At 36.4% G+C, this 14,586-nt stretch overlaps 1 protein-coding gene across 8 annotated transcripts in view; it reads left to right on the top strand.

The window, feature by feature from the left end:
• The window catches only part of VEZT (vezatin, adherens junctions transmembrane protein), a 78,746-nt gene that overhangs the window by 33,801 nt on the left and 30,359 nt on the right, over nucleotides 1-14,586 (top strand). For 7 of the 8 annotated variants that reach the window (XM_057556773.1, XM_057556769.1, XM_057556772.1 and 4 more), the window contains 2 exons: nucleotides 7,840-7,974; nucleotides 11,515-11,601. In XM_057556773.1, the coding sequence (XP_057412756.1) occupies nucleotides 7,840-7,974; nucleotides 11,515-11,601 (222 nt within the window). Of the gene's footprint in view, nucleotides 1-7,839; nucleotides 7,975-11,514; nucleotides 11,602-14,586 lie in introns of those variants that run through there. The other variant, XM_057556775.1, reaches the window with a different exon arrangement.

Here is a 14,586-nt window from a genome sequence, read left to right as displayed (position 1 = left end):
CGGAGTTGGGGAATGGGGGCAAAGTCTACTTTGAGAACTACTGCTCCATAGGAATATACTGGGGTTTTGTTTTTCACTGTCTAAACATGGCTTCAAAAATCACATAATTGAGAATTGCTTGTTCCACAAGCTTCACATTAATTTTTGAAAAGTAAATATGAATAATTGACACCGATATGTAATTAGCCATTTATTTCTACCTCCAGTAAGACTGGTAACTGGAAATCTTGTTGCTGGAGAGTACTTTTGACGTTTGTTGTTTTAGGTGGAAGTATTGAGTGGCCTGAATTTTTGCAGGAAGTTTGCAAATCCAAACATTTGCCCAGTGTTATCTAAATTTTTTTAGTAAATAAATAAAATATCATGTACACATATTATACTATTTGATGCTTGTGTGATTAACTGACAAGTTCATTTAAAGATGTTACTAAATTAATGTTCACTTTTTGTCATATTCTCTTTCAGTAGATACTAAAAGTACCACTACCGTTATATGGAAGTTTGTAAAGACTTGAGTGTTCTATTCTAAAATTTAATAAACTTATCTTTTTCCCAGATTAAAATAATAACTTGAATTTTTTCAATTTTACATTTTTTTGCCTTAGTATTTTCTTAAATCTTTTATACTAGACTCTGGGAAAACCTAGCATCTGACTTTTCAAAACTTTTATAATAGAATTTAAAATTATACATAAAAAGAGTAATAAAGTGAAAGTTGCATGTGCCCATCACCCAGCTTCAGCTTGAGCAGCTGTTAACATTTTGCCAAACTGTCTCTTCTGTTCCCCTCCCACCCCCATCTTTTTTCTTGGAGTATTTTAGAGCAAATTCCAGACATTACTTAATTTCACCTGTAAAATTCAGTATGCATCTCCAACAGATAAGTAATCTCTCTTTTTTTTGATGCTAACTCCAATACAATTATCTAAAAAAATTAATAATAATTCCCTAATATCATCTAATACCTAATCTGTGTTTGGATTGCCTCAAGTATCTCAAAAATGTCTTCTTACAACTGTTCAAACCAGGATCCTAACAAAGTCCATCTATCACATTTGGGTGATACGTCCCTTTAGTCGTTAGCAGTTTTCTCCACCTCCACCTTTATTATATCATTTATTTGTTGAAGAAACTGGGTAATTTGATCTGTAGAATTTCCACATTGTGGACTTGGCCGATTACATAGGATAAAATGGCATTCTAGTTAGCACAAAATTCTATATTTTAACATACCACTTTTTTATCTTGTTTCCCAAAGAACGTCGTGAGTTTTGTTTTACTACCTGAAAAGTTTAAGAACTTCGTAGCATTCTTATTTTGTACTTAAGGAAGCTAAGACCAGGAGAGGGTTTTCCTGAAACTAGCAACTTAGTTGGAAAGTATCAGACTACTCAGCATTTTCCTTGGTACTGTTGAAAGCCCAGTGTACCATGGTTTTATCAGAAGTGTCATAGGATGAAACTTTTTTAGCAAAGACCTCACCTGTTTTGTTTTCTCCCCTGTGCCTACATATTACCTGCTACATGGAGGATATTTAATTAGTATTTATTATTATGAGTTGTCTAATTCTGCCAGGTTTGGCCTACTCTTCCCTTTCTGGGCTAGAACCTGAAGGATTACAACTTGTTCTATCCGTAAGGGTTTAAAGCGGTTTAGGAGAGCAAACCTAATAATAAAAGCATTTTACTCATCACCTCCATTTAGGCACTACTTAATCTTCCTTTCTTTTTTTTTTTTTTTAATTTTGTTTATTTATTTATTTATTTATGGCTGTGTTGGGTCTTCGTTTCTGTGCGAGGGCTTACTTGCCACAGTTGTGGCAAGTGGGGGCCACTCTTCATCGCGGTGCGCGGGCCTCTCACCATCGCGGCCTCTCCTGTTGCAGAGCACAGGCTCCAGACGCGCAGGCTCAGCAATTGTGGCTCACGGGCCCAGCCGCTCCGCGGCACATGGGATCCTCCCAGACCAGGGCTCGAATCCGTGTCCTCTGTACCGGCAGGCAGACTCTCAACCACTGCGCCACCAGGGAAGCCCTAATCTTCCTTTCTAAATGCAAACCAGCAATAATGGTACTGGCACTTATGTAGAATGCACCATAAATCATGCAGAAAATAAACAATGCATTAAAATGCATTCAAACTTTATATATCCATTAGTGTGGGATCTGATATCTTGGAGGGAGCATGAAGTGCAGGTAGTCTGGGACTTAAAGAGTCATTTTATTGCAGTGCTTGTTCAGCAAAAATACTGGGGTTTCCTGTCTATTTTTGTTTATTTTTCTTACAAAAATATATTTCAGTCATCAGAGCAATCTTAGCACAACCAAAGACTGTTGGCATTTTTTCACTTAGCAAAATTCTTTCTGGTGCTATGATGTGTGTTTTCTGTCAGCTAAAATTTACAGGAATAGTGAACCACAAGGATTTCCTGAGGAGAAGCTCCCACATGCTGTGTCTGGGATTTCTCATATTTCTTTTGGCAGCAGTAACATTCTCCAATACTACAGAATTACAGTTTGAGTCCAGTGCTAATAATTTCTCTTCAAGAAAACAACTTAACTGAAACATTTGTGGTTCTGTTTCGCTTGAACCAAGGAAAAAGTTATAGCAGAGAAAATTACCTATCACCACCTACTCTGCCTTACCCTCCACAAAAAAAAAAAAGTCCCGTTCTGAAGCTGGATCAACCTATAATAATACTCATTATATGAATCATAGAAATTTCTGTGTGTTCGTTTTTAAGCCTAATAGCTGCAAACCTCCAAATATAGTGGTTAAGGCTGTTGCAATAGGGAGCCTCACCTTGCTGTAAAAGAAAAAGTATTTTATATTGGGTGATCAGGTTTTATACAAAGACATTATTTGCCTCTTTCTCATTCTGTCATGCATGTACAGAGTATGAAAAGCTAATCAATACGGTTTCATATTGCCTGTTAAAATTAACCTTTTCAAAATTATCACTTGTCAAGTTTGGTATGGCTATTCTTTGATAACACAATTATCAGAAAAGACTTAAAATACTCCTCCATTTCCAACTACATATCTGTTTAAGCTCTGATTTTCTTTATATACTTAATCCAAAATAAAAAATTACAACTGATTCAATACAGAAGTGTATATAAGAATCCAGCTACCTCCTGTTAAGGCAGACTTCAAGAGAAGTGCAAAAATATAAAACAATCCACTCTTAATACATTTCTTTCATTGTAGAAAAAAAATTTTCATTAAAATTATGTTGTTTACATAAATTTATAATGGGTTTATTGTTGTTTTAAGTAAGTTAATAAATGTTTCAATTTTTTAGTTTCAATTTCCAATATGGTAAATATTGTTAGACAGCCACATAAACAAAAGCTCTTTGGGAGCTTCAGTAATTTTTAAGATCATAAAGGGGTCTTGAGACCAAAACAATTTGAGAACCACTGGTCATGATTTGGTTATCTGAGATCTTTCAAATAGTGCACAGGTTATTTGGCAGTTTCAGAGAAAAAGATAATTTTATCTGCCAGACATTTTTTAAATTAATATAAAATAACTTTACTAAAAATCCCTTTGCATTCTTAAAAATTGCTCTTGTGCTACAAGTTCTATCTTGGTCAGTTCTTCTTGGCTAATGTTCAGTTTGTTAACCAAAGGATGTTTGTTTTTCATTTGTGTGTTATCATTGGTTAAATTTTTTTAATTAATTTTGCGCTCTGTTGGGTCTTTGTTGCTGCGTGCGGGCTTTCTCTAGTTGCGGCGAGCGGGGGCTACTCTTCGTTGCGGTGTGCAGGCTTCTCATTGCAGTGGCTTCTCTTTGTTGTGGAGCACAGGCTCTAGGCGCGTGCGGGCTTCAGTAGTTGTGGCACACGGGCTCAGTAGTTGTGGCTCGCGGGCTCCAGAGCACAGGCTCAGTAGTTGTGGCGCACGGCCTTAGTTGCTTTGCGGCATGTGGGATCTTCCCGGACCAGGGCTCAAACCTGTGTCCCCTCTTAACCTCTGCGCCACCAGGGAAGTCCCATCATTGGTTAAATTTTCTTTTGGCTCAAAGGTGATTGAATCATAAAAGTGGAAATAAAACAGTAAAATAAATGCTACAACTCAGAATACTATCATAAACATAGTCAGTAGAGCTTTAGTGTTCGTATAGTCTGAGTTTATATGTGTTAGAAAGTGATATGATTTGCATTAACAGCCAAAAAGAGAAAAGTGCAGACATTAAATACAATGATGACTGGAATTAACATTTTATTGGACCTGCAGTACCTTCATCCGTTGTCTCCAGAGGTGGTCTACTCTGAAATTTTGCCAGAAACTTAGTTACATAAAGCCACGAAACAAAGTACAATGATGGCCTTGGCAAGCCAGAATTTTCCAGAACTGTAAAACAGTGCTTTCTAGGCTGAAAGTGATGAATTCTATCACTAAAGATGAGGAAGAAACCAGAACTGCTAAGGCATCATTCATAGTTGCGTAGCACAAATGGGTATGTATGTCACACCTTTGACCAGAAGCTTATGAACCAGCCAAAAAGTTATTGAGAAGTTTTGTTTGGAGAAAAGTTGGAATAAGTTACTGGTAGAATTACCGTATCAAAAGACACTGTTGGGGCTTCCCTGGTGGCGCAGTGGTTAAGAATCCGCCTGCCAATGCAGGGGACACAGGTTCGAACCCTGGCCTGGGAAGATCCCACATGCTGCGGAGCAACTAAGCCCGTGCACCACAACTACTGAGCCTGCGCTCTAGAGCCCGTGAGCCACAACTACTGAAGCCTGTGCGCCTAGAGCCCGTGCTCTGCAACAAGAGAAGCCACGACAATGAGAAGCCCGCGCATCACAACAAAGAGTAACCCCTGCTCGCTGCAACTAGAGAAAACCCGCGCACAGCAACGAAGACCCAACACAGCCAAAAATAAATAAATAAATCAATAAATTTTTTTTAAAAAAAGACACCGTTGGACATTATCAGTAGTACACAAGGTAAACAATTAATGCTGCTGTTTTGTGAAATATGAAATAACAAGTGTTGCAGACTATGGTGATCCACACTGAGTGTGTATGCTCTTAGTTAATGTGCAAACAAAAAGGGAGAACAAAGTATTCATTGTATCTCTTCTGTGTAATCACCTCTTAAAAATCTGTGTTACAGATACTCCATTTTGTTATTTTGTGAGCTGTGACATAAGCTGGAAAAGGAAGGGATATTGTGGTCAGTGCTGACTTAACATCAGCTAAGTGTGCTGTAAGGAAGGACATTACAGTTTGAATAAAAAGAGGTTTGGCCCCGTCCCCAGCCCCTAGGCCTCCTCCCAGAGAACAATTAGCAGGCAAGAGTGTACCTCATGATCTTAATTGAGTTGGGAGTCAACAGACTAAGGCTGTTAGGCCAATTTGTACTCCCGCTGTGCCTTTTTTATATGGCTGGTGAACAAAGAACAAAGAATTTTACATTTTTTTAATGGTTGGGGAAGATACCAAAAGAATGCTATTTTGTGATGCATGAAAATTATAAAGTTTGGTATTTCCATAAATAAGGTTTTACTGGAACATAACCACATTCATTGGTCTATATATTGTCTGTGGCTGCTTTCACACTACTGCAACGGACTTGATGAGTTGCAACAGAGACCATATGGCCTGCAAAGCCTAAAATATTTACTATCTGGCCTTTTACAGAAGAAGTTTGATGACCCTTGAATTAGAGTAACTCCACTTTGATCCATCTTATTTATTGTTCTTCCCCATGGGAGTTCATTTGAAGAAAGGGTTCTACTGCCTTAAAAACAAGTTTTGGGTTTTTTTCTAAAGTATGTAAACTTTTCCAAAGGTCAGCCCAAAGAGCTAGCGTTCTTGTTCTTTTGCCACTCTGGGGGCAGAGCAGGGTGGGGTTCACAGTTCAGTTTGAAAATACAGATTGAGTAACTCAAGGCAATATTTGAAGATACATTATGGGTGATAAAAAGATTAACCATTTGTGCCACCAGAGATTTTAAGTCTGATAACAGGGATAAAACAGTAAATTCTTCCTCCTTATTTTTAAAATTTTTGCATATTTTTCTCAAAAGAGAAATTAAACATAGCTTAAAAGGAAGGCATCTGACTCATCTTCCTGTTCCCTCAAATTAATATCCAGTGAATTGCTACCAGTCCAGCAAATTCCCACTCTTCCTCATTTTTCCAAACTCAAAGATACATTCCCTAAAAGCGTTGGTCTAATTTAGCTACCTCCTGTTTCCATAGCAACCGATACATTCCTGTAATTATTAATTTGCTTCCTGTCTCTGTACTAAGCTATAAGTAAGCTTCTTTGGTGTCTTCCTCTCTAAACACAGGAGGGACTATTTGTAATTTTAGGTAATATAGCACAATATTTCAGAGCACTGGCTTTGGAGTCAGACCTATCCTGCTTTCTCTAGCTGAGTGAATCTTTCCTCATCTATGAAATGGGAATAACAGTAGTAATGATGATGGTAATTTAGTTTGTTGTAAACCTTAACTGAGACGATGCATGTAAAATGCTTAGTTGAGGTTTTGCCACATAGCACTATGTCATCTGAGTGGCTGTTGTTTTGGTGGTGGTTGTTATTGTATCTCTAGTATCTGACATGTCTTTTTTAAGTATTAAAAATCTTGTTGAATGGAGTCAAGATTTATTTTAAACATTTACCAACTTTGTGCTTTAGAGAAGACTAAAAGTTAAAATTAAAGCTTGCCACTTATCTGGAAAGAGTTGTCCCATGGATTTTCATTCAATAGTGATGATGATGTTTCTGTTTGATGTTTTTTTTTTTTTGGTCTGTTCCAAAACCTGTGCTCTTTCCACATAGCTTATGTAAAGTTGAGGTATAAATTGAATGCTTACTATGTGCCAAGGACTGTTCTAAATGCTTTATATTTATTTAGTCCTCGTAAGAACCCTATGAGTTAGGTATTAGTTATTATTCCTGTTTTTAGATGAGACAGCCGAAGCAGAGAAGGATTATAAATTGCCATGGGTTACCAAGCTAGTAAGAGGGAGAATTGGGACTTGAATCCGCAGTCTGGCTCCAGAGTTTGTATTCTTAACCTGCACAAACCTACCTCGCTTATTTGCTATATGCTTGTATGTAGGCATATTTTAGGCAACTCCCAACTTTCTTGGAGTTTTAAGTTTGTTTACAGTGCTGGCATATGATACATAATACTCATTTGTGCTTGAATGAATTAATATGATGGTATGATAAATTTATAATTGATATAGTATGATCATTGATTAATTCTTCTTGGCTTCAAGTAATAGCTATTTTTCACTGTAGGTCCTTTTCGGAGCTACCTTTAGCCAGGATTAGCTATTATGAAGCAATCTATTCTAATACTACAAAAATGTGGACAAAGAAATTGCTTAACAAATCTACTTATATTCCTAAATTCATTTTTTCTTGCTGGTACTCACTCAAAAAAAAAAGTCTGTGTTTTATTTAGTTTTTCCTTTTTTGGGTTACTCTGTTGAATTGTTTGTTGATTTTTTTTTTTTAATGTTACGTGGCATTGTGACAGATAATTCAATTCTTTATAGAAGAAGCCTTAAAGAATTTGGGCATACTTGTCATAATGTTGAATTTGGCCTCTAAAACTTCTGAAATACAGTTGACCTTTGAAACATAGGGGAGTTAGAGGCACCCACCCGCGTATAACTTCACAGTCAGCCCTCTCTGTTCTCACTTCCTCTTCCTGGGCTTCAACCAACCCTCCATTGTGTAGTGCTATAATATGTATTTATTTTTTAAAATCTTCATCAAAGTGGAACCCCACAGTTCAAACCCTTATTGTTAAAAGGGTCAACTGTAGTAATGATCTTGAAATTTACTTTATGTCTCTTTCAGAATTCTCCACTTTACCAGTACTTACAGGATCTGGGACACACAGACTTCGAAGTATGTTCCTCTCTGTCACCAAAACCAGAAAAATGCACAGTGACAGAGGGACAACAAAAGCCTCCTGCAAGAGCCCTGCCAAAAGTAAGAAGGCATACTCATTCTCTTTGACTCAATCTTTTGTTCTTTACTGATTATTTAAACTGCCTTTACCCTTATCCTTGCAAAAAACAAAAACAAGAAAAAACCTTGTTGGCACCTCCATGTTCTCCCTTGCACTGGTAAGACTTTAATTTTTATTTCATCAGTAGTACGTGTCTGTTTAGATAAACATGAATCCTTGCTGTTTTGGACTATCTCATGGGTAGTTTGTATAATGAATTAAAATTAATATGATTGAAGATTAAAATATATTACATATTTAAACATTGAAGTTATCTGGAAGGAACCAGAAAAATAAACTAAAACCTTAATGAGAACCCAACTATAGGATTCCTATAGTAACTAGAATTTTTTTCTTTGAGGGAGATTGGGATTCACATATATACACTAATATGTATAAAATAGATAACTAATTTCAAAAAAAAGAAAAAAAGAGTGGGATAGCAAGTGCAGACAAAACAAAAAAATTTTTAAAGAGAATGCAAATTATAAGAAAGCATATTAATACTTAATAAACAGTTTCAAGGATATATGATGGAGTGGGTGTATTTACCTCAATTTCTGGTGCCCTTTATATCTGCAGTATCATACACTTTTATACAGTGAATATTTCATAGTTGATGTACATCGTGAGGCTGAGATACTAGAAGAAGCCACCAATAATTATGTTCTATAAAATACATTTACTAGATTGATTCATGTTCTGTTAGCTGTATTTATTAAAATCAGAAAAATTCCAGTACATTTCAGTTTTAACAAAAGGAATTCTAATTTAACAGAAAAAAATATAACCAGATTACCTCATTTCTTAAGCATTCTAGTTTAATCAGTGTTTTATTATAATTCAAGTTCCTTTTGGGAGGAGGATTTTAAAGTTTTCAATTAGTCATTTACTCTGTGTGATAGAAAGGAAAAGATCTTTCCTTCTGTACTTCTTAGAAAAACTGTAAAATGTGAGGTAACCAAGCTGGGCCCAATTGCAACAGCAGAGTAAACACCAGAGAAATGGGTTTTTTTTTCCACTAACACTCACAAGGTGGGAGTTAGGGGAGCAAGAGTCCTCTGTACTTAAACCCTTTCTTCTCCTTGCTCCTTTCAAATATGAATGTTCCTGGGAAAAGTTTTGAAAGCAAAATCTAAAGATATATCTAAAAGATTATTGGGACTTCCCTGGTAGTCCAGTGGCGAAGACTTCGCACTCCCAACGCAGGAGGCCCGGGTTCAATCCCTGGTTGGGGAACTAGATATCACATGCTGCAACTAAGAGTTCGCATGCCGCAACTGAAGATCCTGCGTGCTGCAGTGGGGATCCTGAGTGCCACAGCTAAGACCCGGCATGGCCAAATAAATAAATATTTTTTTAAAAATAATAAAAATAAAAGATTATTTACAGACTAAAATTTGAATTTGAGATTACTTGGCAACAGAAGACAAAGAATGGGCCAAGGGATAGTGTTGGGGCAGGAGATGGACATTGACCTCTTGTGTGTGTGAGTGTGTGTGTGTAAACTTGGGTTTTGTAAGTATTTAATTTTCATTTATGACAGGTATTTTTACATATAGAAATGTTGTTATTAATTTATAAATAAATGAGAGTTTAAAATTTCATCCTCTTAGAAATAGAGGAACAGTAAAAAGCATAGCCAGAGGGTGTTTTTCAAAATTACCACATGTCTAGAAAATTCATTTAGTCTTCATGTTACACATTTCAACTGTACAAGCTATATCTTTCTAAGATGGAGTTTTTCTAGATATGAGGCAGCTAAATTTTAGAAAGAGTTGTTATTCCTTCTTAGGGGATATATTTTTAGAATTGCCCCCCAAATTGTGTTCAAGCTATGAAGTAGCAGTTATTTTCTTTGGAAAGCAAATTTTCTGTATGAGTTCATGATGAAACAGTCATTAGCATTAATCACCCTTTTTAAACTTTTTTTTTTAATGTGATTGTTAGAGTACTTATTGAGTAGTCTGTACTCGTATTCTTTTCATGAATATTCATTCTCTGTATGTTTTTTTTCTGGTTTCTGTTCCTGTGATTATTCTTAAACATTCCTCCCACAAAGTTTCAGCATCAGTCCTCTTTGCTTGATCTGTTTTCTCTGAGCTATCTCATCTACTTTCTTACCCTCATTGGCCACTTTTGTTTATTCTCCATTTTCACTGAGTTCCAGATACTTCTTAGACTTTTCCATTTGCCTGTGCTCCAGGCAACTCAGATTCAATATGTCTAAAACAACTTTTTTTTCTCAGCACTCCTGAAACAAAATATTCTTTCTGTATTCCCAAATTACCAGCCTCTCAATTATCTTGCAATTTCCCATCACTCCCACATTGATTTGGTCATAAGTGACTCAAACTTCTTTGTCTCTAAAAGCCAATCCTTATTACCATTTTTGCTACCCTAGTTCAAGCCTTTATCATTATTTAGCTGGGCTGTTGTGTATCCTTCTAATCATGCTTCTTGGCAACACTCATTCCCTGCTAGTACAGCCTCTGCACTGTTGCCAGTTATTTTTCTAAAGTGCTGATTTTTATTGTTTCACTTCCTTACATAAAAACCTTTGGTGACTCCTCACAGTCTACAGGATAAATTCCAAACTATTATTAAGACCACAGTCTTTTAAAACCTATCTCAGTGTACCTTTTAAACTTCATTATTCTTCCCTTGGGTCTTAGCTGTCCCAAACTACGCCGCCATCCCCAATGGCATGTACTTCCATGGCTCTCTCCTTTATTCATCCTTTCCCCTTGCCTGGAGTGTTCTTCCCTCCATTGTTATTAAATTCCTATTCATCTGTTAGGGCTTAGCTCCAGTGTCAGCTCCTCTTGACCTCCTTTTTCCCACACTTTTTCAGATTTTACATTGGTTTGTAATTATTTGTACTGTCTCTTCTAAGTTCTTGAAAACAGCAGTTATGTATATTCATCTTTGTTCCCATGACCCTGTTTCAGTACCTGGAATATAATAGTCACTCAGTGACTGTAAACTCCATTTACTGGCCTGCTCAGGAAATGGGCTATTAAGGTAAATTGAATTTTTGATTGATTCAATAATAAAACTTTTATTTCAATATGAGACAGTTTTTCTAAAATTGATTAAAATATCTTTCTGCCTTAGTATTGTAGAATGAAATGCTCTTAATATTTGAGAACTTGGAGTACTTGGTTTTCATTTTGAAATACATACCCAATACCATCGTCATGTGGACAAAGGTAGTATATAGTGTACCCGAGATACGTAGGTTTACAGGTCTCATTCCAACTCACTGAATCTGAATCTTTAGTTGGGGGGCCCAGGAGTATGTTTCTGACTGAATCCTCCAGCTGATTCTGATGTGCGAGTAAACTGGGGATCTAATAAGGAGGCTGCAACACACTGGCAAAGCATATATAATATAACCTAGATGACTTTTTTCTTCCTTTTTCTGATAAAAATTATGATTAATTAGAAGTAACTTATTTGAAGTTTTTCTGCTATTGAGGTGTGCTTTAATAATCCTTTACAATGTCATTCATCTTCAGCGAGGCATCCTGTTAAAAGTGGCTGAAACCATCAAAAGCTGGATTTTGGTTCAGTGCAGTAAGAATGATGACTTACTTCACAAGTTGGTGAGTGTTCACTTTACGTCTTTTTTGTCACTTTTCAGGACTCCGGTTTATTAGTGAGAAAATTGATGAATCCGAATTTGTTTTGCTACTGATTTGGGCAGTGATTGATTTTGATTAGAAATTCTGGGCTGTTCTTCAAAAGGAGACTGTCTGCTTCATGAAGTGTTAAAGTTTGTTTGTATCACCTAAGGAAAAAAAAAAGGAAAGGAAGTTCTTCAGTAACTGGGGATCTTTGCATTTGGACTCATTAGTATTATTTCATAGGTCTTCTAAGAGGTTATTAGCCACTGAGAATAGGATATTCTGGTAATTATTGAAGCCCTATTTGTTAGATTACTCATTTCCTGCTGCCGTCTTCCTCCATTGACAGGTATTCCTCTCCGTGAGGAAGGGAATAGATCTATTAGTGGGATCCTCCCCCTTTTCATTAGGAACTTGACTGTCTCTATTCCACAGCCTATGATCACAAAGTTTGGGCAAAATCAAGAGTGGTTCCTCCCTAATTTATTTATCATTAATCTACCATTCTCTGACAACTTCATATATAAAATTTAGTCTCCCAGACTGATAAATCACAGAATTTCCCAAAGACTAGCTTGATCTCTGAGCCCCAAGAGGGAGTACATCCTAACAATATTAAGTCTAGGTAATATAGCTAAAAAAATTAAAGTTTTAAAATTCTTATGGCTCTCACAAGTAAGCAGATTTCAGAATCTTCTGCTGCCCTGTGACCTTAAGATGATAATTATCATTCTTGTAAACTATCATTTGTCAAAGGATGTTTACAAAGTGCTTTCACATTTTGATTTTTTAATCCAAACGCTGTATAAGGTTTAGTGTGTTTTACCATTTGGAAGCCTGAGGTTCAGACATTGCAGTTTGGTTAAGAATACTTATTAAGTGAATTGTTCAAGAATGTTCAGCTAGAAAGTGAATCAGAATTTGAACTCGGGTCTCCTGGTTTCAAAGCCCAGGCTCTTTTCATTATAATGTACCACCTTTCTAGCTTGAGTATTACTATGTTTTGACTGACTAAAATTACTTTTTTAGCAATCTATATGGGCAAGTTCTCTGTTTAGGGTTTCATCTTCATAGGTGTGTTGAAAAGGTCAATGAAGTGTCTTGTCATCTACGTAGACATCACCTCTAGCCAGATGGAGCCATCCTCATTCTTCAGTGATGCTAGGACTGTGGTAAGGTATATGGATCCATATGCATTTTTCTGTGGTTTAATCATAGTCTGCATAGTCCTGATCTTTTCATTCTTGGTTCTTTGTCACTGGCCACATGCTTCATGTCATATTTCACTGTAAAGTACCAGCTTCTGAATGCATCCCTTTTGTGCTTATATTATGCAGAATTGTAGGAAGTACATTCCTGAGAAATAGTTTACTAGTAATGGAACAAGGAATTGCCCAGTTAGCATCTGGCATGAGATTGCTTGACTTTTCCCCTTGATTATGAAACATTTTAAATTTTGTTAGCTATACAGATATTGAACCAGTCTCTTCCTTTTATAAAGATACTGGCAATTGCTCCATGATATCTGAACATTTTACCATTGTTCATTTTCATTAAGGTAGTACTTTTCTTCTTAAAGATTAAAAAAAAATTCCTTTATAGCAAGTATGATGTTAGTGGTATTGGCACTTTTTAAGTGCTTTTTAGCCTATAAAGTGCTATCATACATTATTTCACTTGATCCTCATCAGCTTTATTAAATAACACTGTATATTAAAAAGTGTGTAAGATCATTGAAGTATATTGACACATGAATAAGTTCTCTTCTCCATCCCTAGGGGCCAAAATAGAAATCTCTTTATTCTTTAGCTGTGCTTCTCATAGTCTTTTCATTCCATCCAAGCGGAATTCTTCCTAAGTTATCTTCTCATGCTATTTCTCTGTTTAAATTCTAAAAAGATCCCTACTACCTATCAAATCAAGTCCAATTCATCACTTTGGCTGGCATGAAAGAGTCTGCGTAATTTGGCCCTAATCTACCTTTCCAGCTTTATCCCCCAATATTTTCATCAGCCCAATACACTCTTCCTTTTCCTTTATTCCTTGCCTATTCTCTATGTCTATATTTGTACTATTATACTGTGAAATTTGTTCCATTTTTCTATTATTGGAATCTTTCCAATAAGCAGTACTAGCTCTTCCTCAAGGCCTTTCCCAGAAACTTCAGTCTGTTGGATCTCTTATTTTCTACAACCACCTCGTAATAATTATCTATGCTATGTTCTCTAAGTTTTTGTATTCTGTGAGCTTTTCTTTATTGTATTTTTAATTATTTCATATGTACTAACAACACTAACAGCTAACACTTACATAGCGCTTACTGTGCACCAGATATTCTTAGTAGTTTATAAATACTTACTTATTTAATCCTTGCAACAACCCTGTGAAGTGGGTACTGTTATTATCCTCACTTTGAGGATGAGGAAACTGGAACAGAAAGGTTATTAACTTGCTTAAGTTGTGGGACCAAAATATAAACCCAGGCACTAACTAAGTCTTGACACTGAGACTTGTTGAGGGCGAGCCAAAGTTCACATAGCACACCTCCCCCCAGCACAGAGCACCTATACTATTAATACTGCCTCGAATCACACTGGTTTTGGGGAGGCTTTATCCCAGTTCTGCAACAGGTCTGATGCCAAGGAGTGGTGTTGAAGAAAGTGAGTTCCTGATTAAGCGGCATGCCCATAAGAGGGTCTGTGCAGAGGAAGAGTTCCCAATCTGCATTAACAGCCTCCCCCTCTCTGTCAGCCTTAGCCTTCATTTAATTAGGCTTCTTTAAACTTACCCCTATACAATTACATAGAGGTCTCATAAAAGGCCTGATTTCAAGTTTTTGTAGCAAAAGTTTTATTTTTAATACTTGTATTTGAATATGGTCATGTCTGATTGGGGAATCCAAACCAAATTATAAGGCCAATATGTGAAGGTTTATTTTAAGGATTACTGGAAAAGCTACCATGC

The sequence above is a fragment of the Balaenoptera acutorostrata genome, chromosome 11 (assembly GCF_949987535.1).
Source record: "Balaenoptera acutorostrata chromosome 11, mBalAcu1.1, whole genome shotgun sequence".
Lineage (NCBI taxonomy): Eukaryota > Metazoa > Chordata > Mammalia > Artiodactyla > Balaenopteridae > Balaenoptera > Balaenoptera acutorostrata.
The sequence above is the reverse complement of the archived record's forward strand: the minus strand, read 5'-3'. Positions and strand labels throughout refer to the sequence as shown.